At 56.7% G+C, this 23540-nt stretch overlaps 11 protein-coding genes across 11 annotated transcripts; 4 read left to right on the top strand and 7 right to left on the bottom strand.

Moving 5' to 3' along the window:
* The first annotated feature begins 116 nt into the window (after positions 1 to 116).
* On the top strand, positions 117 to 3358 carry DICSQDRAFT_76181 (succinate-CoA ligase). Its single transcript, XM_007360355.1, has 13 exons — positions 117 to 158; positions 224 to 339; positions 394 to 510; positions 565 to 708; positions 773 to 899; positions 953 to 1114; positions 1179 to 1355; positions 1412 to 1500; positions 1551 to 1823; positions 1914 to 2384; positions 2439 to 2528; positions 2584 to 2988; positions 3043 to 3358. Exons 1-9 carry the CDS (start codon positions 122 to 124, stop codon positions 1575 to 1577), a joined length of 996 nt encoding a protein of 331 aa, XP_007360417.1. The 5' UTR covers positions 117 to 121; the 3' UTR covers positions 1578 to 1823; positions 1914 to 2384; positions 2439 to 2528; positions 2584 to 2988; positions 3043 to 3358.
* Positions 3359 to 5480: 2122 nt separating this feature from the next.
* Positions 5481 to 6137, top strand: DICSQDRAFT_158575 (uncharacterized protein). Its single transcript, XM_007360356.1, has 3 exons — positions 5481 to 5601; positions 5657 to 6008; positions 6063 to 6137. Exons 1-2 carry the CDS (start codon positions 5517 to 5519, stop codon positions 5998 to 6000), a joined length of 429 nt encoding a protein of 142 aa, XP_007360418.1. The 5' UTR covers positions 5481 to 5516; the 3' UTR covers positions 6001 to 6008; positions 6063 to 6137.
* A 193-nt stretch (positions 6138 to 6330) lies between these two features.
* Positions 6331 to 6806, bottom strand: DICSQDRAFT_142525 (Sm-like ribonucleo protein; the record flags this gene model as incomplete). Its single annotated transcript, XM_007360357.1, has 5 exons — positions 6331 to 6366; positions 6424 to 6496; positions 6543 to 6570; positions 6631 to 6726; positions 6782 to 6806. 5 exons carry the CDS (start codon positions 6804 to 6806, stop codon positions 6331 to 6333), a joined length of 258 nt encoding a protein of 85 aa, XP_007360419.1.
* A 472-nt stretch (positions 6807 to 7278) lies between these two features.
* On the bottom strand, positions 7279 to 9209 carry DICSQDRAFT_95880 (importin alpha protein; the record flags this gene model as incomplete). The annotated part of the gene is made up of 5 exons (XM_007360358.1): positions 9142 to 9209; positions 8889 to 9064; positions 8654 to 8833; positions 8277 to 8597; positions 7279 to 8214 (listed from the first exon to the last, which is right to left on the bottom strand). Exons 1-5 carry the CDS (start codon positions 9170 to 9172, stop codon positions 7279 to 7281), a joined length of 1644 nt encoding a protein of 547 aa, XP_007360420.1. The 5' UTR covers positions 9173 to 9209.
* A 131-nt stretch (positions 9210 to 9340) lies between these two features.
* Positions 9341 to 10559, bottom strand: DICSQDRAFT_176684 (D-isomer specific 2-hydroxyacid dehydrogenase; the record flags this gene model as incomplete). The annotated part of the gene is made up of 3 exons (XM_007360359.1): positions 9341 to 9537; positions 9604 to 10002; positions 10059 to 10559. 3 exons carry the CDS (start codon positions 10557 to 10559, stop codon positions 9466 to 9468), a joined length of 972 nt encoding a protein of 323 aa, XP_007360421.1. The 3' UTR covers positions 9341 to 9465.
* A 248-nt stretch (positions 10560 to 10807) lies between these two features.
* Positions 10808 to 14288, bottom strand: DICSQDRAFT_131234 (26S proteasome regulatory complex non-ATPase subcomplex Rpn2/Psmd1 subunit). Its single transcript, XM_007360360.1, has 9 exons — positions 14137 to 14288; positions 13892 to 14079; positions 13707 to 13834; positions 13275 to 13652; positions 12427 to 13224; positions 11710 to 12375; positions 11483 to 11659; positions 10939 to 11430; positions 10808 to 10882 (listed from the first exon to the last, which is right to left on the bottom strand). The coding sequence occupies exons 1-9, from the start codon at positions 14280 to 14282 to the stop codon at positions 10859 to 10861; spliced, it is 2997 nt and encodes a 998-aa protein (XP_007360422.1). The 5' UTR covers positions 14283 to 14288; the 3' UTR covers positions 10808 to 10858.
* Positions 14289 to 14519: 231 nt separating this feature from the next.
* Positions 14520 to 15304, top strand: DICSQDRAFT_95887 (uncharacterized protein). The gene is made up of 6 exons (XM_007360361.1): positions 14520 to 14672; positions 14735 to 14762; positions 14819 to 14841; positions 14898 to 15020; positions 15084 to 15133; positions 15186 to 15304. Exons 1-6 carry the CDS (start codon positions 14552 to 14554, stop codon positions 15219 to 15221), a joined length of 381 nt encoding a protein of 126 aa, XP_007360423.1. The 5' UTR covers positions 14520 to 14551; the 3' UTR covers positions 15222 to 15304.
* Positions 15305 to 15647: 343 nt separating this feature from the next.
* Positions 15648 to 16144, bottom strand: DICSQDRAFT_46467 (uncharacterized protein; the record flags this gene model as incomplete). Its single annotated transcript, XM_007359779.1, has 3 exons — positions 15648 to 15914; positions 15971 to 16020; positions 16081 to 16144. Coding segments are annotated over 3 exons (381 nt in total), but the record flags the coding sequence as incomplete, so codon positions are not given.
* Positions 16145 to 16679: 535 nt separating this feature from the next.
* Positions 16680 to 17803, top strand: DICSQDRAFT_123463 (Ribulose-phosphate 3-epimerase; the record flags this gene model as incomplete). The annotated part of the gene is made up of 7 exons (XM_007360362.1): positions 16680 to 16785; positions 16887 to 16899; positions 16960 to 16985; positions 17076 to 17158; positions 17220 to 17280; positions 17334 to 17609; positions 17682 to 17803. 7 exons carry the CDS (start codon positions 16680 to 16682, stop codon positions 17801 to 17803), a joined length of 687 nt encoding a protein of 228 aa, XP_007360424.1.
* A 257-nt stretch (positions 17804 to 18060) lies between these two features.
* Positions 18061 to 20410, bottom strand: DICSQDRAFT_48274 (uncharacterized protein; the record flags this gene model as incomplete). Its single annotated transcript, XM_007359889.1, has 5 exons — positions 18061 to 18289; positions 18352 to 18459; positions 18514 to 19658; positions 19710 to 19954; positions 20035 to 20410. The coding sequence occupies 5 exons, from the start codon at positions 20408 to 20410 to the stop codon at positions 18061 to 18063; spliced, it is 2103 nt and encodes a 700-aa protein (XP_007359951.1).
* A 420-nt stretch (positions 20411 to 20830) lies between these two features.
* Positions 20831 to 23459, bottom strand: DICSQDRAFT_95895 (uncharacterized protein; the record flags this gene model as incomplete). Its single annotated transcript, XM_007360363.1, has 5 exons — positions 20831 to 21788; positions 21840 to 22217; positions 22271 to 22955; positions 23009 to 23208; positions 23303 to 23459. 5 exons carry the CDS (start codon positions 23457 to 23459, stop codon positions 21031 to 21033), a joined length of 2178 nt encoding a protein of 725 aa, XP_007360425.1. The 3' UTR covers positions 20831 to 21030.
* Between the last annotated feature and the right edge of the window lie 81 nt (positions 23460 to 23540).

Raw genomic sequence — 23540 nt, forward strand, 5'->3', positions numbered from 1 at the left:
GCCGTGGTCGATACGGACGGACGGCGCACGTGCATGATGTGCCAAAAGAGGAGTGATGCACTGGCTCTTGACGCGGTCGTGTCTCGCGAGCCAGCACAACTCTCTTCTTCCTCCCCCTCCGATGCTTCGTCGTGCTGGACAATCCCTTTCGTCCGCAGGTAACCCTAGGGTCCCTGCTCCGATCCCTAGCTCCATCGTCCTGACCTCTCCGCTTTGAAAATAGCTGGGCGCCGGGCGTTCTCCCAGTCTGCGGCCCGCCGCTCTTATGATGACACTATCCGGAATCTCCTTATCCACAAAGACACTAAGGTTTTGTGCCAAGGTCTCACCGGAAAGACTGTGAGCTTACATGCGAGGAGTACGGTATGCATGTGCTAATCTCTGCGTCGTCAGGGTACTTTCCATGTAAAAGAGGCACTCGAGTTCGGCACTCGCATGGTCGGCGGTGTTTCGCCCAAGAAGGCCGGCCAGACCCACCTCGGCCTTCCTATCTTCGGTTCCGTGAAGGAGGTGCGTCTGCCAACCATGAAGCACGAGCTTCGCGCGCTGATTTGTGCAATGCAGGCCGTGCGGGAGACCCAGCCTGATGCTACTGTCCTCTACGTTCCTCCGCCCACCGCAGCGGACGCCATCCTTGAGGCCATCGAGAACGAGATCGGTCTCATTGTCGCGATTACGGAGGGCATTCCCCAGCAGGATGAGGTCAAGGTACGTGACGCCTCCCCCGAGTTACTGCGAGTTCGTTGCGAGCGCCTTCTCTCCTGCGAAATAGATCCACCAAGCTCTCAGGAGCCAATCCAAATCGCGTCTAGTTGGCCCTAACTGCCCTGGTATCATCAACCCTGAAGGATGCAAGATGGGTATCCAGCCCGGCATCATCCATAAGCCCGGCCGCATTGGTCAGTCTCGCACAGCAAATAGTTCCAGCAACCTTGATTGACGTGTCGCGCAGGCATTGTGTCACGCTCGGGCACCCTCACCTACGAGGCCGTCGCGCAAACGACGGGCGTTGGCCTTGGTCAGTCGCTTGTCGTTGGTATTGGTGGTGACCCCTTCCCTGGCACCAAGCACATCGATGTTGTAAAGCTGTTCCTTGAGGACCCCAGGACTGAGGGTGCGTCCGCCAGTCCCCATATCGCTAATCAAGGCACTCAAACTTCTACTTCTCCCTCGTGAAGGTATCGTCCTTATTGGCGAGATTGGTGGTGGTATGGAAGAGGAGGCTGCCGAGTATCTCGAGAAGTACAACAAGACGCGGGCGAACCCCAAGCCCGTCGTCGGCTTCATCGCTGGCCGTACCGCTCCCCCTGGCAGGCGTATGGGCCACGCTGGCGCCATCATCTCTGGCGGCAAGGGTAGGTCTATCGTGTCACCTAGCTCACGACCATCGCTAACATGCACTTGCTTCCAGGTGCGGCGTCCGACAAGGTTGCGGCCCTCGAGAAGGCAGGCGTCCTCGTTACCGACAGTCCCGCAAAGATTGGTTCCACAATGCTGAAGGTACGTCTCCTGCTACATCCATCCATTCAACCACCGAACAATACCCGCAGGCCATGCAATCGGCTGGTCTCGCATAGATTGGTTTAGAGGGAGATCATACTGCTAGCAACCCACTTCCAGGTCTGCTTACGTAAATAGACTTAGGATATGGTCATTGTAACTTGCACTGGGGCCTGCTTATTCGTTATACTCCGCTGCCGGTCCCGCGTACTTATACCACCATGTCCACCATCTATAATCCATCTTCTGCGTTTCAAGAGGCCGCAAAGTATCTCTCCAGCGCGTCGGCCTTGAGCTCCACGTCTAATACCATCAAACTCGAGGTTCTGAGTCCCTTTGGGCCATCTCGCACTCCTGATCGAGAAGTTCTGACGGCTTGACTTGTTTCACGCTTTCGCTTGGGCTCAGGATAGCTCTATGCCACCTTCAAGTACTTGACGGTGAGCCCCAGTCCGAACACGCCTAGGCCATCGCTATTGGACTTCACCGGGAAGGCGAAATGGGACGCGTGGAAGTCCGCCGGGGAGGCGTACAAAGGCAGGCCTGCGGATGCTGAGGCTCGCTACCTAGAGATTGCGCGAAGTCTAGGCTGGGTCGAAGGGAAAGACATTGCGCCTATCCAATCAAAGGCAGCAGAAGCGCATGATGATGCGAACGAGCCTGCAGACGAGGAGGACGACATCTGGGACAAGGACGAAGACATTGAGGCGCGGAAAAGGAGGGGAGACGGAGGTGCGATGGGCCCCGTGATGAGTACGATGTCTGCGGGCGACGAGGAAAACTCGAGTGTCCTCAGCAACCTTGCCATCGCGGGCGACGTGCAGAGCCTCGTTGCGTATCTGGAGGCACATCCGGAAGCGGTCGTCGACACGCCAGACGAAAATGTGAGTCGCACTCGAGATAAACTGATATGTCTTTGCTGATCAGACGGACCACAGGGTTATACTCCCTTGCATTTAGCGGCGGACCGTGGACATCTCGCAGTGGTGAAGGCGCTGCTTGAGCGAGGGGCGCATAAGGATATCAAGGTACGCTAAGACCCTCTTCCATCAGACGTTCAGAATCATGCAACTCCCCTGGAAGGACGAGGACGACCTCACAGCGAAAGAACTGGCGGAAATCGCAGGACATACTGAAATTGTAGACCTGCTGTCGAATGCGCAAAATGTACCAATATGACCCTTCACCCCACCGCAACCGTCCCTCCCCGCATCGTTGCTTCCCTCGTGTCATCGTGACATGCCAGTGTATCTAGATTGGTTGGAAAGCAGAGCCCTGTGCGTCCGGGGTCGAGAGTGTGTCTGTGCGTGGAGTACACCAGCTTGGATACGGGGCGCGTTCCGTCCGTCATGAGACCGTGTATCATGCGGAAGGCCGTGACGCAGCCTTTGGTCGTGGCGTAGCGGGTGCCTTAGAGACGGCCTTGGATGGAGCTGGTGCTTTTGGAGCGACCGCCGATGCAGGCGGAGATGGTGGAAGAATACCGCCCTGCCCCCCCGTTATAAGCACGCGTGACGCGGAAGCGAGGGCGAATGCACACACCATTTGAAGCAGCTTCGTCACAGTTTTGCTTGGAGTGGCACCGACGTTCAGCCAGTACTTGAGCCTCTGCACGCTCCATTGGATTGTCTTCGTACTCTCTCCGGGATTCAGGTGCGGGTTGTAGATGCCAAGCAGCTCAATGGGCTTTGCGTTCCGCCGCTGGCGTTGATTTACGGCTACGATGTGGAGAATGCGGTTGTTGCGGAGGCCGTGCATAGCCATGCGTATCCGGACAGCCATGGTGGAGCGTAGAGAGAGGGAGGGAGGCAAAGGGAGGGCCCCCACGAAGTCGAGTAGAGCCACTGACACGGAGAGGAGACACGGGTGGGCGCCTGTGAATTGTTTCGGCGTGCGGTTACAGTCCGCGCGCTTTGATCCGCCTCTGGACTCGGACAGACGCAGTCTTCTCTTGCGCTTCCCGCTTTCAATGGTTGTCTGTTGGTGCAACATACACAACTCGCACGAAAGGTTAGACAATACGCATCGATACTTGAAAGTGTAATCGAGTCCGGCAAAGCAGGGGACATCTACTGGGGTCAGCCAGTATTCCTCTTCGTTGGAGCATACAATAGTTGCCCTGTTGCTGTCCTGCGCACTGCGCTGGACCTATTAAACTTACCCAGGTCGACATTAATATCCACACATCCTTACCCCAATACATTAGCTGCCTGGGGCACCGGGTATCGCCGTGAGCTCCAAATCCTTCGGCTCACCGACCTCGAGTCCCCGCGGATGACATGGTACGCAGCGAGGGAGCCGCTGACTGTCCACACTGCATCAATGCGAAGTACGATGCTCCAATATGGCTGTGCTTCGGTCGTGATCAGTGTTAAACGTAAATCCCCTACTCGGGTGGCAGAGCTTGCTCAATTCCTACTACCAGCTCTCACATAGTATGACGTTCCGGCAGTGACACTCCTAAGTAGTTAGCCCATTAGGGGGAGGTAGCCTGCAGAAAGTCTCAATATCCTCATTGATGTGATGCTTCCCCACAACGACTCAACTTGAGAGTGGTGGGAATGGAGTTCACAGTGCATGCGACATATCGGGCGGGCGCCGAGTAGTACGTACAACCAGCCCTATGATACTCCACGTGTATTGAAACCAAACCTTGACCGCTATAGGTCGCATCGCTCGCATCACAGCTGTCCAGGCCTCACTTCTCGCGTATAGGGGATGTTCCTTTGTGAGTCCCGAACCCTCCTGCGGTCTCGGAGATGCCAAGTACTACGATCCGACATGCTTCTCATGTTGACGTACCGCGACAAGATCTCTCATTATAGTGGATTCAGAAGGAACGGATAGGCATGACGTTTGAATACACTGGGTTATGTGCCTACATGAAAGCCTTCAGTCACTGAGTAACCTGCTGGGGAGTCTAGACAAGAGAGATGCTGACTGATACGTTGCACAATACAATCACATAGATCGGCATGTCATCCAGGAAGGCGCAGAACAGTGGACCCCGTTCTTCATAAGCGAGTCCAGCGGATCCGGGGGCTGTCAACCTTTCCTGTCCGGTCACAGTCAGAGGTGGGTGTATTTATGCGTCAAATGCCCTGCGGTGACATTCGCTCACCCAAGGCGACCTTCACATCATTGCACAGGTCAAGGAGTAGCCTACAACGAGGTATGTAAACCTCTGGGATATCGGGCCAGGGAGGTATGAGACCTCCCAGCCACGCATATGATTGGCTGTCAGCCTAGGACATCAATACGGGCGCATCAGTTTTTGATAGCTGGAACGGTGTACGTACTCGAAGCAACTTCAAGGAGCTCAAATGAAAACCATACTCTGAGGAGGTCGCAGTAATTGACGAGGCAGCATTTGTCTAACAGATGCAGAGTGTTGTGCAGGCATGGCGGGTGAGGAGGGTGGGCGACGCGCGACGCAAAAGACCACCGACGCTGTCACCACGGGCGCATCAGCGCGCTGGTTTTGATGATCAAAGTTCTCAATCAGCATTGTGGCGTTTGATGCTAGATTTTGGGTTTGCGCGAAGAGGACCCGCCATTCGTGCTCCCTCCCCTCCCTCGCTGCGCTCGGGGGGTCCCCCGAGCCGGGAGCACTCAGGCGGGCACTCTAAAGCCTCGTTCGCGCGATAAATACAGACGGCGTCCCCTCTTGGGGGAGGAGGAGGTGTGCAAACCCAAACCCAAACCCTCACCGAACCCAAACCCTCACCCGAACCCTAACCGAACCCTAACCGAGACTCTAACCGACGCGTATCACTAAGACCGCGTGGGTTGGGAGGTTTGATACCTCCCTGGCCCGATATCCCAGAGGTTTACATACCTCGTTGTAGTCTCTACGGTCAAGTGCATTCCGAGCTTCGCAGCAAAGGATACTAAGGAGACGACTGCGATCCCTCCACGGCTCCCCCGCCTATGCAATGCACTGGCGAATGTGTCAGTCCTATTCCTACCCACCAGACCACACCATAGTCAGCTGTATCCCAGCTATTCCATTCACCATGTTCAAATTCGCCACTGTTCTCACCATCACCGCCGTCATCGTCTCCGGCTTCGCTGTACAGGGTGCCACCCTCGAGCGACGCGGTACGCCTTTTCTTGACGGTTCATCATTATGTCCCGCTGACTCCTCGTCCAACAGCGTGCTCGGGCCCGGATGAGACCAAGCCCGTGTGCCAGACGACTGACGGCAGCCCGTCGGTCGATGATTGCACAGCGGCGCTCGGGAAGCTGAGCGGCCAGTGCCACCAGTACAACAACGTCGGGTCCACATGCACGAGTATGGTCACCGTCGGAACGTGCAAGATCGACGTGTGCGGCTTCCCGGGTGCGGAGCTCGTCAGCGGCGTCAACTGTGGCGGGTACCTGCAGACCATCCTCAACGACTGCTCGTCCAACGGCAAGGTCGGCGGGTACCTCGAGCCCGCCAGCTGCAACGTCGCTTTCGGCGACCAGCCCTACAAGCTTCAATTCTCCCACTCCTAAGCGTGCAGGCAAGTCGATGTCCATATCCATTGGAAGGGGTCCGCTGACAATTTCTACGATAGCGCCATGAGCAACGGCCCCATCATCTTCCTTTTATGATGGTCGGACATAATAGCCAATGACCGCTCTTGTAATATCTTGAACCTTCCATATGTATCGATCAGTTTGAATGAGCGTTTGCCTCACCTCTATGTCACCCGACGTGGCCGGTCTCCCCATGCTCTGTTGGGATAATTGCAAGAGTCTTTGCATAGCGGAAGATAGAAATACAGGGTGCGATCAAATCGATAGGTTGTCCGGCGCAATCCATGACGGTGCCAGGACTCGATGTCATACGTCCTCTGGTCCCGAGCTGCCAGGGATCAGCTATAGAAAGAGTTGCGACAAGTCAGCGAAGACGTCACTGTATGTACACCGACATACCATGCAGATATTGTTCCCATTGAGCAGAGTCTGATTCAACGTTGTTTTCTTCTTTCCCTGAGGAGTCGTCTCGCTGCGAAGCGCTTAGCAGATGCCGCGGCTGGGTAACATGCACTCACTACTCGGTCACATCCTCCAAGACCATGTCTGCCAACAGGAAACCGTCAGGAACTCCCTCGAGCATCTGATATGTGTGGTGATACTCACTGACGAAATCATCGAACCCGAGCAGGGTGCCGGTAAATTCTCTATCGTTCTTCATGATCACCCATATGCGGGAACCGATGCACCTGTCAATCAATTCTGGGAGCCGGCTCAATACACTATTGCTACAGGGTGATTTCGCGCCGCTACATACCAAGGGGGAGAATCTGGGAAGCCATGTCGTGTACGTTCGGATTGAACCACTGGTCGCCTTCCTAATCGGTGCGCAAACGCGCGTCGAGGCTGCTTCGGGACAGCGGTCCGGAGTGATCCCTCAACTCCAAACAGTAATGTCTCGCACCGCTTCGAATTTACCAATGAAGACTTCATGTTATTTCTAAATGCTGCTTTACTGGAATATCTACATACAATCGCTGCCTGGCTCGGTCATTTCTAGCTCATGATACATAAAGTCTCGGGGCGTATACACGTAGGGGTTCATGACGGGAGTGGGAATGGACAATATCCACCACGGCGCATAGGGCTGGAAGGGAAACCGTTCGAGTCGACGCAAAACGGAGACACACAGAAAGCGGCTGAGTCGCGGGTGATATTCTTCTGGTGATGCAAGACTACACAATGTGGGAGTGAATGGGATGGTGAGATAGAGACTACGGCCGAGGATCATCACTAAAACAACTACACAATACGCTATACACCCTTTACTGCCCGAAGCTGAAACCACCCGGGGGCGGCGCAGCACCTTCTGCGTTGAACTACATGAACAATTGAGTAACTTTTCGTTGCAGTGTCAACCGGGAAACAACTTGCCTGGAACGATGTCGCGTCGACAGCAGGCTCTGCCTCCTCGTCATCGGGGAAGTATTTGTCCATGATGTTGAACGCCTTCTTGTAGATCTCGAGGTTGTCATGCTGCTGGAGGTTGTGGATGGTGACCATACCGCCCGCCTCCTCGACATAAAGCGCATATTGGTTGACACCACCGGGACCCTGCGCCTGCTTGTCCATCTCACCGACCTTCAGGATGTTGTCGAGACCGTCAAGTGCGACCTGGATGATCTTGTTGTCCATCATCTGGAGAAGGTCGCAAAGGGGCTTGATGCAGCCTTGGGAGACGAGGTAGCGGATCTGAGAGGGCTCCTGGAGACCACCAGAGGTGGCGTTCGAGATCGCCCAGCAGGCCTCCTTCTTCGTCTTGAAGTCGGCATTCTGCAGGATATTGATGAGGGGAGGAATGATGTTTGCGTCGATAACGGCCTGTATCTGCTGTGGCGAGCCCGCGGTGATGTTCGAAATGGTCCAGCAGGCCTCCTTGCGGATGCCGTCCTTGGGGGAGGAGAGCAGGGAAAGCAGAGCGGGGAGCGCCCCGGACGTGATCACAACCTGAGTTTGAAGGTCGTCGCCGGTGACAATGTTACCAACAGAACGGAGGGCCGGCGTCTGGACAGACGTCGAGGGATGCATGAGAAGGTCGACGAGACGCCTGCAGACGCCAGACTCAATGACAGCCTGGATCTTATCGTTCGAGCCGTCCGAAAGGTATGAGATGGCCCAGCAAGCGTCGATGAGGATTTCATCGTCAAGGGAGTAGATCAGCTTGGTAAGAACGGGGAGAGCAGGCGAGATCTATGAGGACGTCTGTGTAAGCAAAGTGGGAACGAATTGACCAATATTTGACTGATGCGTACCAGATCCCAATCGGGCTGCGGTGACTTGCCTCGGCAAAAGTTGCTGAGGGTCCAAGTGGCATTCCGGAGCATGCTGAGCTTGTTGTTCTCGCTCAAGAGATTCAAGAGTGGCCGGAGGGCACCTTGCTGGAGAACGTAGTCACGGCACGCCGGGCTATCTCCAGCAATATTGCCCAATGCCCAGACAGCTTGTTCACGAACGTCGGGAACGGGAGAGGATAGGAGCTTGATGAACTCAGGAACAGCCTGAGCGCTGATCACAACCTGAGTGTGCTCGGCGGTACCGGACGCGATGTTTGTCAAGGCCCAAGCAGCCTCAAACTAGAAGGCAGGTTAGGGAGCATGTCTAAAAACGAGGTTCCTCGGAAGCCACACACCTGCAGCATGGCGTTGTCGCCGCGGAGGAACTCGACAAAGCGAGGCACGACGCCACACTCAATAACGCGTTCAATCGGAGGGTTCTTTTCTTTCGAGAGCAGCTTGCGAAACTTGGTGGTCGCGTCGAGCTGACGATCGGGGTCATCGGAGAACACACCCGCGATCATGTCGTCTGCGAGCTTTTGCATACCGTTAGTTGGATGGGACGATGAGCAGCAACTCGATAACACGCACAGGGGACTCCCAGCTACCCACACCGCCCTCATCGTCGGAGTCGGCACCCGTACTAGGGAGGAAGTTGCGCCTCTTGGAGATGTTTTCCTCCCTCTTTTGTCGCCGGATCTCAACTTGCTGCTCCTCGCGACGGCGCCTGAGCTCGTCCTGCTTCAAGCCGCCCTTGCTCTTATATTCTGTAGATTCGCAGGCATTAGTAGCGATCGCATGCAGATGGTCGACTGAAACGCGTCAAACAGATGAGCTCACACACCATTTTTGCGCTGTGCGACACGAGACTCCATGATGGTGATTGTAGGAGGTAAAGGTGTGGAATGGCGGAGAGAAGCCTGCTCGACGCGCAAATGCCGTCCAAATCAAGCGACAAGACAAAGATCGTGACTGCCCGTGGCCCAGTCACGGTCACGCGTTTTTATCTCATCCTCGGTCCTTTGTTGGTCCCTCGTACTATTGTCATTCGTGGTTGCTACGATCCTACGGTGTAGACAACCGTAGTCTAGTCTTACACTACGCCAACGAAGCAACTCGCGCAGAGGTACACTAGCTGGGATCGCCTTTCAGACATCCCATCAACCCTCTACCCAATGACGCGCGTCGGGCGCCCGTCCAGGAAGGCAGCGATGTTCTCGACTGTGTGTCCCCAAAACGCCTGTGGTCACATGCCCAACTCAGTATAACCGTCTGCCCGATTGCCTGGAACAAGCGAGAATCGTACCTCGTAGTTTGAATCGCTCACATAACCTGTGTGCGGGCTCAGCGTGACATTCGTCAGCTTCCTGATGGGATGGTCGAGCGGCAATGGCTCCTCGTCGAAGACGTCCAGTCCCGCCCCCGCGATCTTCTTCTGCTGCAGGACCTCAATCAATGCCGACTCGTCTACAAGAGGCCCGCGAGACGTGTTGATAAAGAACGCCGTAGGCTTCAAGAGTGCGAGGTCGGCGGCAGTGATCATGCGCTGAGTACGCTCCGACAACACCATGTGAATTGAGACGATGTCGCTGCGCTTCAAGAGCTCCTCTTTCGTCGCAACGTACGTCACGCCCTCCTTTTCTGCTCGATCGGGAGTGAGGTTGGGTGACCACCCTATCACCTCCATGCCGAAGGCTTTTGCGATCTGAACGGAGCGTTATCAGCACAACAGATCAGGACGTGCGTCTCGTTAGGGACCACCTTGCCAGTCGCGGAACCCAACCTCCCCACGCCCACCAAACCCAATGTCCTCCCGGCCAAACCCATGGGAATTGTCACTTGCCAAGGCACCGCGCTGGCCTTCACGCGCGCATCCTCGATGACAATGTGCCGCGCCGTCGCCAGGATGAGCGCCCAGATATGCTCCAGAGTCGAATTGCCCTTGCCACCCGTTCCGCAGGTTATGACCCCCTTGGTTTTCGCGTACGCGACGTCGATGCCGGCGTTATACGGCCCCGTAGTAGTTATGAGCCGCAGGTTGGGCAGACGGTCGAGCAGGGACGCTCTGATCTTCGTCCGCTCCCTCATCGTGCAGATGATCGTGTAAGGCTCAAGTCGTTTCGCGAGGATGTCTTCGTCGTTGGTAGTGTCAGGGTAAGTGTCTATGAGGAGGCGGTCTTTGATGCCAGACCAATCTCCAAATTTGAATGCGACATTCTGGTAGTCGTCGAGGATAGCGACACGGATGCGCTCTGAGGACATGGTGGGCTGGAGTATGTATGGATGAGAGGCTATGCACAAGGACTCAAGGAGACGACAGCACCTATGTCCCATGGTCATGAGAATGATTGATGAGCAAATGCTCTATTCTCGATCCAAGCCCGATGAATCTATACTATGACGGAACTGGAAGGTGTGAGTAGAGGGGCATATGACGACATAGCTACCTTGCACACAGATGCTCTCATCTGACTGCCTTCCTCCGCGGAATGTCACACGGCACTTTGGAGGGTTGCAAAAGAAATTGCATAAAGTCCGGAGTAAGAATACACGACATACTTCTACGTATCATTATCGAAAGGGTACTGCATAGCATCTGCATCAGCTCTGAGAGACGACATAGAAGAGAACAAGGACGTGCCTCGAACGATTCTGGCGGGTCCACCTCGGGCGCGCTCTCATCCAGAGCGATATGGCGACCTGCCGTCGCGGAAGCTGGGTTTCCAGCGGGTGCCGCTGCTGCTGCTGCCGCCGGAGCGGCAGGTGCCGTCTCGAACTCAATGTAGTCAGGCTCCTCGTCCGGACGGGTGTCGGCGAGAATGAGGATACCGCCGCCACCGGCGTACCGCTCTGATGCGAGGGCGACGGAGGAAGCCGTCTTCGGAGCCTTCGGCCCCGGTGGTGGGCGGGTGGAGATGACGCGGACAGGCTGGTACCTGCTTTCTGTGGGGAAGGTGATGTAGGCGAGCTGAGCGGGAACAACCCGGGAGAAGTTGGAGAGCTTCTCGGATGAGGGCTCGCCTTTGCGGCCCCTCGACGCACCCTCCGCCAAGGAGATGGGAGAAACGTCGCCATGTCGCGATGTTGACGCCTCGGCACTCTTCATCTCCACATCGCCGTCCTTCTTATCCTCCTACACATCGAGCTCAGTTACGTTCAAGCGCGAGTGATGGCCGAACACTCACAGAAACGGGCTCGCCAGCCTCAGCAGCCTTCCTCTTCTCGCGCGCCTTAGCCTTGGCAGTGGTCGAGAGCACCGCAGTGGCGACTTTGGCCACCGTCTCCTTCTTTGGTGGCTTCGTCGCAGCGGGGTACGCGAACAGGCTAGGTTTAGCATTGGAACTGAACTCGAGCTTGGGCGCCTGGAACAACGGTCAGCTGTGCCACTTTCACTCAAAACAATCTGACAAACCTTGAGGCTCTCGTCAAGACCGATAATGCCAGTCGGCTCGAAGGCGAGACAAGCACAGTGGGCCAGGGGGTACCAGTACCAGAACTGGCAGAACAACACCATGCCGACTATGGCGGCGGTGTTGCGACTACCAGCGCGGCTTTGCAAGCTAATGGTGACATTGCGGCCACCAGCATCAATGAGGCCCTGGCCAAGTGCAGCACCGAAGCGGGCCATCGGGTCGTCATGCTTGTCAGAGACGATTTTGGCGTACAGGGCACGCGTCGGCGCAAGTGATGGTGTAGAGGCCTCGGACTGCTCGACGAGGATCATACCGAGAGCGATCAGGGCGCCTTGACGGACGAAATCGACGCTGTCGCGAGTCATCGGCTCGAGGATGTCCACAGCGTCCTGAAGGCCAGTTCCTGCACAGGCAATACCGAGGGCGAGTGTCGCACCGCAGCGTACGTGAGGATTGTAGCTCTCTGAGAGAAGCTGAACGATCCGAGGGACTTGAGCAGGGGTCTTGAAGAGGAGGAATGCCAAACTTGTCACGGCGGCGCGACGAACGTCGTCCGACGTATCCGAAACGGCAACGTGCAACAATTGGCGGATAGCGCTGTTGTTGGAGGTACCTGCATACGCGAGTGCAAGGGTATAGACACCACCGTAGCGCAATATGGGATCCTGCGGGCACATTAGCGAGACTACGCTAAACAATGAACCTGAAATGCGTACCTTCTCCGCCATAAGCAGTTTGACCATATCGTCCGCCTCTTCCTGCCGTCCGTAGAAAATGAGAGCAAGACCGATCGCAAGACCGCGAATGATCTTCTCGTGCTGAGTCTCCCTCGCGTACGTCAACATCTCATCCGCGCTTGTCTTATCGGCGGTACCGAGCATGATGAGACCCATGGCATAACCAGCGGCCTCACCCGCCACGGCGGAGTCGGTAAACAGCGTCGTCTTCAAGTCGTCGTACGCTTCCATGCTCTTGCCGCCCATACCCGCGACTCCGAGACCCAGCGCTGCACCGTGCTGCACAACTTCGCTGACGGAGTTCTTGAGCAAGTTACGGAGATAGTTCTCGACTTCCTGGCCGCTTCCACAGCCCGCGTTGACGAGCCCGAGCGCATACAGCGCACCGCCTTCGGAGTACGCCGCGCTGCCTATGCTGCTCTCAGCGCCCTGGGCGGGTAGGTAAGGGCCGAGGATGTTCATGCTCTCTTGGAAATGGCCCTTGTGGATGACACCAATCGCAGCAGCGGCGGAGAACTTGGACCAGTTGTTTGCGAGCGCGAGCCACTCCAGATTATCGCGAAGGAACACGTCGGAGGTCGTCCCGGCATGCATGAACGCGTTCTGAAGAGTAAGGGCGGTGTGGTAGATGGATGAACGGGGCTCCAGCGCCTCCTTGGTGTTCTTGAGAATGAGCATGTCGACTTTGTTGTTGCGCTTCAGGAGCTCAAGGTAGAGCTTGATGGACTCCTGGCCAAGAAGTATCTTCTTGAGCTGGTCGTAGATAGGCTTCGTTTCCTAGCGTCCGGTCAGAATATGCTAGGTATCGTTTGCTGACAACCACTCACTTCGTTGCCCTCAGGGAGATCTTTCCTAACCGCTACCAGGAAGTCCTGGCCGCCACCCTCGACGAGGTCAAAGGCGAACTGGTACGCCAACAATTTCTGCTTCGGCACAAGCGAGTTCAGGAAGTTGATCGTTAGTTCGGGAGAGTTGAGCGTCACAAGGATACGCGTCAGAGCGTAAACGTGAGTAGACTTCGCGTCGGCTGTGGGGGCAGGGAAGAGCGGGAAGAGGAACTTGAGGACCTGGTCGCGGTAGGCAAGAGGGAAAGCAGTGTCAAGGACAGCCTCCATGGCGTACGACAATAGGGTAGTATCGCGGGTTTGCTCATATACCGACTTGATGATATCCAGACGTCTTGACTCCAAAGCAATACCGATTGCCTAGGAAACCGGTCAACTGACAGAACAACCGCGAATCTGGAGTGCTCAACGTGCCTGGCGGTACTCGCCGTCCGCTATGCATCGTCGGAAGATACCCTCAATAATCTCTTGCAAGTTAGAGTCAATCTTCCCTTCCGTCTGTTCGGCATTGCGGCTCGAGATGTAGCGGTCAATTGCTTTGGCTATTGAGTTGGAGTGTCAGCACACAACCACATATTCGATGTGTACGTCCTACTCACAGACAATGGTTTCCACATACTCCTCGGACCCAGGCCCGCGAGGGTCGTTCTCAAACGCGCTCCCTGCGCCAAGTGCGAAGGAGAGCGACTCGTCGTATTCGCCAAGGTAGTAGTATACCTTGCTCGCTAGAAGCGCGGCAGAGTCATGGGCTTCCTGAGGAAGGTCATCGCTCTCATACAAAGATTCGCTGTGGCGAGAAACGACGCGTCAGTAGCAGTAGACGAGCCCGGACATGACGACATACATCAGCGCAATGTGCTCCGAAATCTCAGCCCAGAACTGAGGGACAAGCTGGTTGAGAGCCTTGAGCGCGTAGTGCTTGAGCTGGGGCTCGGGGTCGGACAACAGGGCGAGCACGCCGGCGGCGGAGGACTGGAGTGGGACACCCATGGCGTAGAGGACAGAAAAGCAGCGTGCGTATGCTTGAGCGGTCGTACGCGTCTCATCTCAGCCTCGGGACGCGTCAGCGGACGCACACGAGCGCTTATCTCTCAAAGCGCTCATCAGACGCTTCGCAGCCCGAAAGCGGTAAGCCAGAGCTGCTTATGTCATCACTCGCGCCTCGTCCATTCCCGAGCCTGCCTCGCCCGGCGCCTTGCCAAAAGTCGCGCCTAGTCGTTTGCTCTCCCGCTTTCCCCCAACCCACTACCACCCTCGCCATGTCCTTCGTCATCCGTCGCGCTGCACTGCGTGCAGTTCCTCGCGCCCGTGGCTTTGCCGCCGCTGCCGGCAAAGGCAGCTACCATGAGCAGCAACAGGCCCTCGTCGCTCACGCCGCTGGTGCGTTCGTTTCGTTCCGGAACTTCACGAGGTGACCTTGACGCCCCCTTCGCTGCATGCAGAGACCACCGAGCTCTGGCGCAAGATCAGGTGAGATGGGATGGCAGGCTTTTGCTGGTTGAGGCGGCTGCTGACGACCTCTGCAGCTACTACGTCTGCTTGCCTGCTAGTGAGTAGCGCCTGCTGTGATCGCATCGCGAGCCAGCGTTGTTGACTTGGACACAGTCGCTGCCGGCGCGTTCTGGGTCCGTCAGGTTGAGGCTGAGCACGAGGAGCATCTGCACCACCGCATCGAGGAGAACGGCGGCAAGCTTCCTGAGCCTCCGTACGAGTACCTCAACAGGCGCAGTATGTTTCAAATGTCTCCACTCTACAGCGTTTAGCCTGCCATTGATATTCATATACCTTCAGCCTCTGGTGCTTTCCCTTGGGGAAACAACACCCTCTTCTTCAACCCTAAGGTGCGTATTTGCTTGACTGTCCTTGATGTTACCAGGTCGACCCCCTGCGCAGGTGAACAAGGATATGGAAGCAGCCTCCGAGGAGTAGACTAGCTAGTTGTGTACCTCCTGATACCGCTTGCCGTAATTTTTGACAAACGTTCAGGCGCAACCAAGAACCAGTGTGACTTTCTTCCTGGACCGTCTTCCCGGCTGACAAGCAATCATCTGATGCCCGTGGTCGCTGCATCGCAATGAAGCTGTCGACGTTCGATCATTCCGTTGACTTGATCGGGAAAGCAGTACGTGTTCTGAACTTCTTTCATTTCACGGGGAGGTATCGCGTCGTAACACAGGGTGCGGCTAATACTATGGTGTTCTGGGTTACATGAGTGTTTGTGGGGGCTGTAGGATAGAAACCGAAGATGTACGAAAGGAAAGCAAGCCCGAAGTCTAACGAAAGCGAAGGTATCTGAAGGCATTCAGAGAACAAAACAGCGTTCGATCTGGACGCGCAAGGTCTTCGGTGATATCGTTACAGAGCGACCCATGCCCCGGTGAAGATACTCGCGAAGACCGCCAGTAAGCCCACGAGGAGCGGTGTCGATATGGAGAGCGCGTGCATGCCAAGAGCCGCGTTGCCCGTGCCTGTTGCAGCGGTGCCAACTGCAGCGGTGGCTACAGTGTACTCGGAGCCAGCAAAACTGGTGACGACACCCGCGCCGCTGGTGGCCAGTGTGATCGCCTTGCCACCTGCGGAGGTAATAACAGTCGCAACCTCACCACCAATAGCTACATGATGCTCATGAGCTCAGGAGCGGATCATCTTGATAGAAAGAAGTACTGACTGGTCACAACACTGGCAACACCTCCAGCAAACGATGTCACATCGGTGAACACGGAAGCGGCTGAAGAAAGAGACGGAGTCAGCTCATAGTTCCATCATACGACGAAATTGCTGGACTTACCCCCCGAGGTTCCTTCGGAGAAGATGGAACCGGCATCAGAAGTCAAGGAGTTAAATACACTGTTCACTGTGGGCGTCCGTTGTAGATGAGTGGTACTCGAGCGAGTTGCTGAGTTCACATACCTTGACGCTTCTCCTCGGCAGCGGCAGCGTTCGCGACAATGGCGAAGGCAGCGACGAGGCAGACAGAGTATGCAAACTTTCCGAACATGGCGAATATGGTGTGAAGAGGTGTGGAATGGGTCGAGCGAAGATGGATAGAATATGGGCTGACAAGGCGAGGTGATCTATAGACCTCGACAAACGTGCTTATATATCATTGCGAACCTGGCTGTCCCCTGCTGACCCTCGCAAAAGGATGTCGTCGGGCATCGCCACGACGCTCCACACCGTGCCTCAAGTGTGCAGACGGCAGGGGTGGCAGCGTGGCATCCCAAAACCAGAAATTCGGTGATGATCGCGATCGGCAGATGAGCATCCCGGTCGCCGTCATCGGTCTGCACCCGCGCGCGCAGCCTGGGCAAACACCGAGCGCAGCGCTACATAGCCTTCTCGCTGTGGCTTTTGGACCGAGCTTGGAACACAGCCTCGACGACCGTCATGCCTCGCGCTATCATTTCGCCTTCGGTGCTCGCGTCCGACTTCGGGCAGCTCACTGCGGAATGCAAACGCATGATCCGCGGCGGTGCTGAATGGCTGCATATGGGTAAGTAAGCACTCGCGACTCAGACCATGGCTATCGTGGCCGCCCATAGCGTTGCTTGATATTCGAATTGCATGCTCACCCCTTGCTGTGTGTGCCCACAGATGTTATGGATGGGTAAATCTGCAATGAGTGCGATCGAAAGCCCTACAGTTGTGCTGATCACCGATGTCCCAGCCACTTCGTCCCCAACATCACCATGGGTACGTCCTAGCGTAGTGGGGCATCTGTGCTTCCTCGCGTTAGCGATGCGTTCAGCTGATTGCGGTCGTGCGTGTACTTTGCGTCTGCAGGTGCACCCGTCCTTGCCTGCGTCTCCAAGGGCGTGCCCGGGATCTTCATGGACTGTCACATGATGGTCTCGCAGCCAGAGAAGGTGCGCGTTGCCTCGGATTCGAGCCCTGTGAAATGCTCAGCCGCAACAACTCGCACGCCAGTGGGTCGACGACATCGCGGATGCCGGCGGATCGCTCTACTGCTTCCACCTCGAGGCGACATGTAAGGCAACCAGCCAGCTACATCCCACCCCGTTTCGCTTCTGATTCACGCAGCCGACCCCCTCCCCATCATCGACCACATCCACGAGCGCAAGATGAAGGCGGGCGTCGCCATTTCCCCCGACACGCCCTCGACCGCCGTGACGGACGAGATCGCGGAGGCGGCCGACATGCTCCTCGTCATGACCGTCTACCCCGGCCGGGGAGGCCAGAAGTTCCTCGAGCGCTGCGTGCCCAAGGTCGCGGAGCTGCGCGCCCGTTTCCCTGACAAGGACATCGAAGTCGATGGCGGTGTGGGCCCCAAGACCATCGACGTCTGCGCGGATGCAGGTAAGTCGTCGATACGGGTTGGATCAAGAAGGTTGTTGCACGATCAATGAATGTGCGGTTCTATCTCTCTAGGGAGCAACGTTATCGTCGCCGGCACTGCGATCTTCAACGCGGAGGAGCCCGAGAAGGTAATCGCTCTTCTGAAGTCGACGGTAGATGTAGCCCAGGCCAAGATTGCCGCAAAGCGAGCATGAGCCGTTTCGGACGTTGCCGTCAACAACCACTGTAGCAGCAGAACTTAGAAACAGTGTAGAAGTATGCCAACGTGTATCCAAGCAAGATCATAGCATTTCTCATGCCAACAAGCTGTGGTGCAGCAACAGTCAAAAAGTCCATATCCTATGCAGGCCGCAGGCAAAATAAGTACATGCTCATTAATTATGCTCTACGTTGATAAACATCGCGACCGACGACGGCGCGTACAGCAAGCGCATTTTGGGTGACCAGTCGCTCACCACCGAATATACTCTCCGTACATGTTCGGCCTCTCTCCCCGGATGTACGCCTCGAATGTGCGCTTCAGCACAGTCGCCCAGTCCAGATCGCGCTTGTCGTTCTTGACCAGGCCCTCGACGTAAGACGCGCTCTTGTTCGCGATCGCCTCCTTGCCCATGCGCTCCGCGTCTGCAAACCTCGGGCCGAGATCGGGCCAGAATCGAGCTCGATCGAACGGCTTCCACCTGCAAGCGCGCATATGGTCAGCGCTGCGTTCGCAGTATCGGACTGGGCACGGGAACCTCACCATTCGTTGTGGTAGTGATACAAGAATGCACCACGGAAGAAGCCATCAAAGCCAATCACTGCCGGGGTAGCACCCATTTCAGGCGGCGTGTTGAAGAATTGGTCAAAGCTGCAATATCCCGGTCAGTCCCGTATCGCGACGGCGACAAGCTAGATCGCATACTCGGTGAAGAACGGTTGCGCTGGGCGATCGCGTTGAAGGTAGATCTTCTTCCAGGGGTATGGCGTTTGGTTATCCGTGTTGAGCCATGCGGGGTCAAAGAGTGCATCTGGCACGCGGTAGAGCAGCTTCTCCATGTGCGCCTCCTTGAGATACCGCGACACCGTCGTCGGGTGGAAGTCCATCCCGTTGTGCAGAGCAGTCCTCAGCAAGAACGTCCCCAGCGCGGAGCCCTTGCGCAATCGGAGGACGGCCGTATTGTACCGGTCCTCGTGCGACCACCGGTACGAGAACGAGCCGCTCCAGCCCCAGAGCTCCTCCCAGTCGCGGAGGAAGAGCATGTCGACGTCGAGGTACACGCCGCCGAAGCGATGGCACAGCACGAAGCGCACGAGGTCCGACAAGATGACGGGCATCTTGTTGTACGTCCTGAAGTCCTCCTTCGACGTCCCGTCCAGCGACACCTCCGACCCGACCTTCTTCGCTGCATCTTCCTTCGGAGCCTTGCCCTCGCTGAACAGGAACCGGCTGCCCAGCTGGCGCCATTCGTCCTTGAGCTCGGGTATGCTGTCCAGCTGCTCCGTCGTGTTCCACAGCCTGAACTGGATGACGTCCCTGAACCGCGGGTGGAGGAACGGCGCTGACCACGCGTTCTGCCGGAGCTCCTCCATCATGTCCTCCCGCGCGTGCGGGTCCGGGAGGGCGTCTGCAGGCCCACGGCTCACCCACAGCCAGAGCTGCGGGCGGCAGAAGGAGGAGTCGGATGCGATGCTCTCGAGGTGGAGACCTGTGTTCTGGGTGAAGAGGAAGGCCAGCATCGCCATGTAGGGCTTGTCGGTGAAAGGTCCGGCCCAGAACATGTGGAATATCCGCGGGTCGTCTTCTTTGCATGACGACGCCTGGCGGCCGGGGTTGTGTTGTGAGAGGGGAGGGAGCGGGAGGTCGTGCTCCCAATCAGCCGAGTCACGGATTTTGTGTGTGGTCGAGTTCGCGTCGTTGGCAGCCTCCAGGCTACGCCCCGATATGTGGTCCCCTTCGCCGTCAATAACATATACATATCGCAGAGACCCAACCTCTTCTCGTCGTAATCGGGCGGCGCCATCCAAACCGGCGCCCAGTCGTAGGAACTCGTGGCAATCACGTACATACTGGATCGCGGGTAAGGAAGATTCGCCCGAATGATGGTTAGGGGTACATACCTTGCCCGCACTGAAATCACACTGCTCTAGAATCTTGTCCAAGTCTGCGATACTGCCGGGTATAGGTCGCGGAGGATGCCAAGGGTCTGGTGGTCTATTCCGCACCTCGGGGTATATACGCTCTGCGCCTGTGCCAATAGTATACTGCACGACGCTCCCCTCTCGGAAGGCAGGCGGCTTGAGACTCACGCTCGCAGGCAGCGCGGGGTTCTTGGGCGGTGCTGTGAAAGCCATCTCGACCGGAACTACCGGAGCGCACTCGTTGTCAGTACATGCTCGCCGTCACACGGACAGACAATAGACAGTGAGCGAACGGAAGACCCACTCGGACGCGTGCTGGGGTAGTGCCCCGACCGAATCTCCCAGTCCCATATCCTCCTCAGCTGCTCTCTATCAAACACCACCGACTTCGACTTTCCCCATGGGACCGGCCACGCCTTGTCGTCCGACACGAGCCGCTGGTGCAGCGCGAACGTCGACAGCAGCAGAGCCAAGCAGCAGAAGCACAGCAGCGCAGGCCCCCTTCTCCTCCCAAACTTCACCACGCTCATCTTGTACACACCCGAAGGGATGGTACTGAGCGCCGCCCACCGGCCGCCGCGCCTTGATGTGTAGTAGAACTCATCGCTGAAGGAGTCTGTGCTGATGTGTGAGTAGCGTCCGCGGGCGTCGTCCCGGGCGCGCGCCGTTGTCGAGGCCATGCCGGTGCGCGAGGTCGAGGGCCTCAGGCGTGGTAGGCTGCCAGACTGGTAATGCGAGAGGCTGCCGTCGGCCTCGGGAGGAGGGAATCTGACAGCGGAGGGCAAAGCCATACCCGTATTATACAACGGTAGCTTTTGGCGTCAGACGCGCGCTGATTGGTCTCAGTGAGCATGCTTCTCGAGACCATGGCGGTACTTAGACGCGTCGCAGTCGCGGAACAGTCGTGGCGCATCTAGGTCAATATCATACCACAGCTTCATCCGCCAGACGCATTTGCACATCGTGGACACCTGCTCCCCCAGTAAGTACGATCATGTTGTGACTTTTCACACTTCGATGACTGTGGTCAAACCACTTCGCTTGGCTATGTTCATGCTGACTGTCGCCGACGCGCGCGCTGCAGCTAAAGGCATAATGACGGCACTATAGATAGCCTCGCGATTATACAGGTACATTGGATCAAAATAACTAGAGAGCGAGTGAAACAAGCAAGCAACGGGCAAAGCAAGACGAAGCGAGACGACGACAACAACCCAGCGCCGAGTTATATTGTACATTATCCTTTGCATAGCCGCATTCCTCAGACGCGCGCCCACTCGGATAGGTCGCAGCGACCAACCTACAACACCTTCAGGTTCCACCCGTGCATGCTGGTGTCGTCGGACAGCCTCGCAGCCGCCTGAGCAGCTGCCAGCCAATCTCCACCTTCCGCGCCTGGTCTTGCTGGGTTGGAGAGGTCCATAGCGTGGAGGACATTGTCTGCGGCGACAACGCGACCGGAGTGATATCCCACGCCGTCATATGACCGTATGAACAGCAAGGGCAAACTGCGACCCGCGATGTCCCGCATGAGGTTGCTCCCACGGCTGCCAGACGCGTCCTGAGACTTGTCCGCCACATCGGCCGCGGGTGGGAGAGCATCTTCGCGCAGTGCTTTCAGGATATCAGGCATAGGTGGCATCTCGGCGACAATCATCATGTGTAGATGGCGCGCAGGAAGGCTGAGCACGACGTCTGCAGGCTTGTTGTCGCGTGACTGGATATCAGAAGCCACGACAGGAACTCCGGGGGGTTGGTTGGGCAGAGGTGGAACTGGGATGAATGGCATAGCAGGGTCGAAGCGTCCATCCATGGTGAGAGGAGAGTGATTGTAGACTCGTAACCGTAGAGGGCCAATGTTGCCAATGTAGACGTCAAGAGGCATCTGAGTCTTGGTCTTGGGGTCCATGTAGAAGAAGTTGGCTGCCATCATTTCTAGAGTGTTGCTCTGCGAGCGGTATACAGGAGTGTTGAATAGGGTGGGAAAGGGAGTGATGGGCATTTCGGGGACGCTGTTGTTCAAACCAAACGCGTCGAAGAAGGTATACTGGAACTTGGCTGTTGGTCGCTAAGCGTCAGTTGCCGTGAGATTTGTTCGACGCTACTTACAAATGCCAACAATAGTCCAGCAGAGATAGTCGTCAACCTCATCGGTGATGACTCGGGCGCCATCCTTCATCTCCTCACGTATCCTAGGACTCTGGAACAGCAGTGGGTGAGTCCCCGCCTGATTTGACAGACCAGGCGCGGGCGGCACGGTCACACCGGGCGTGCCGGGTATTGGACCCGCTGCGGAGAGGTAATGTCGCGTCCCGTCTCCGTTAACGCGCTGAAGCGCGATCTTCTGCATTTGACTGACGGGCCCGCCGTCATCGGGGACTATACGGCCTTTGTCTACCTTCCGGATGATCAAAGGCGCAGTCTGCACTCCCGTGACAGTATCCGCAAGGACGATCTCACTGCCGTATGTGACCGGTTGCGGACCCCCTAAACAGCCGTTGAGCCAGCATCTCGAGGGACAATTGTAGTGTGCGACGCACCAAGTGGATTCTCGCTACCCTGAGAACGCACGACGTTTACAGCGAACGCGGACCAGGCAATGTTACTTGCACACAGCTGGTTGTGCTCAATGGTCATATATTTGGTGCGTACAGTCTGCGAATTGATCCGGTTGAAGAGCGACACAGGTCCACCAGCCAGTATACATGATGAGATGTTGCGCGTCTTCGCGGTCTTCTTTGAGGGCTTTGAGATGATGGTGACGGGCGCCGAATCGAACGACGCCCATACCCTTTCGTTGCCAGTGGCCTCACCGCCATCTGGTGCGCTAGGGGACGGCTCGGCGATGTCGAGAGATAGCTGAAAGCTCTTGCTCTTCGCAGAGCCAGTAACGTGCAGGAACTTGAAGCTAGCAGTGAGCGCGTGGTCCATGGGTGCTTTGAGCTCGCACGTGCGCTCGCCTCCTTCGTTTACGACAGCCATAGAAAGGTGTTGATGCTTCATCTGCCAAACCGGCCCTTCGATATGCACGACGGGCGGGGGACACAAGAATCGCTTTTCGCTCCCGTAGGACTTCTGCGCGACAGCTGCGTGCAGACAGATCACGGTAGTCATAGGCATTACGCGTGCGGGGTCCTGCGTGATATGGTCGCGTACGACGCGTCTGATTTTGTTGTGCGGGTCGGCGGCATCTGGAGGCTCAAGCTTCCGCTTGGTAGAGGTACGCTGGTTGCGACACGGCTAAGTATGGCAACGCGGGCATTTGCGGAGAGACTGACCTGCGGAGCGCCCGAGCTCGACGAAGGACCGGCGATGGCATGGCTAGTATCGCGCGAAGACGCGTTCGAGACGCTCCAAGGAGGGGGCTGGCCATTGGGAGGCAGTACAGGAGGTGCGGGATTCGAGAGGATAGACTGGATGGAAACAGATGGCTCCGACGACGGTGGCGGTTGGTGACTGGGGGGTATAGAAGAGTGTGCTACACCCGCGGGGGGTGAGCGGAGAGCAGCATGGCCGTTAGACACCTAAAACGCTGTCAGGCGCGAAGGATGTGCATGTACATATACGGATACTCACTAGGAGGCTGAGATTGGATTGTTGGGGAGACGCAGAGCGCGACAGCTCCTGGGGGTTGAGACTTGTTGGCATGTGCTCGCGAGCCTCCGTAGTCTGCGTAGGCGACATCTGGAGGTGGAGGGGGTTAGAGGCGAACGGCATTATAGTGCGCATGGTGGGCTGTAACTTGAGCACTCTCAGCTGAGCTGTGGGAAACGGCTCACTGTGGGAGTGGGAAGAAACCCGATTTTTACC

The sequence above is a fragment of the Dichomitus squalens genome (assembly GCF_000275845.1).
Source record: "Dichomitus squalens LYAD-421 SS1 unplaced genomic scaffold DICSQscaffold_1, whole genome shotgun sequence".
Taxonomy (NCBI): Eukaryota; Fungi; Basidiomycota; class Agaricomycetes; order Polyporales; family Polyporaceae; genus Dichomitus; species Dichomitus squalens.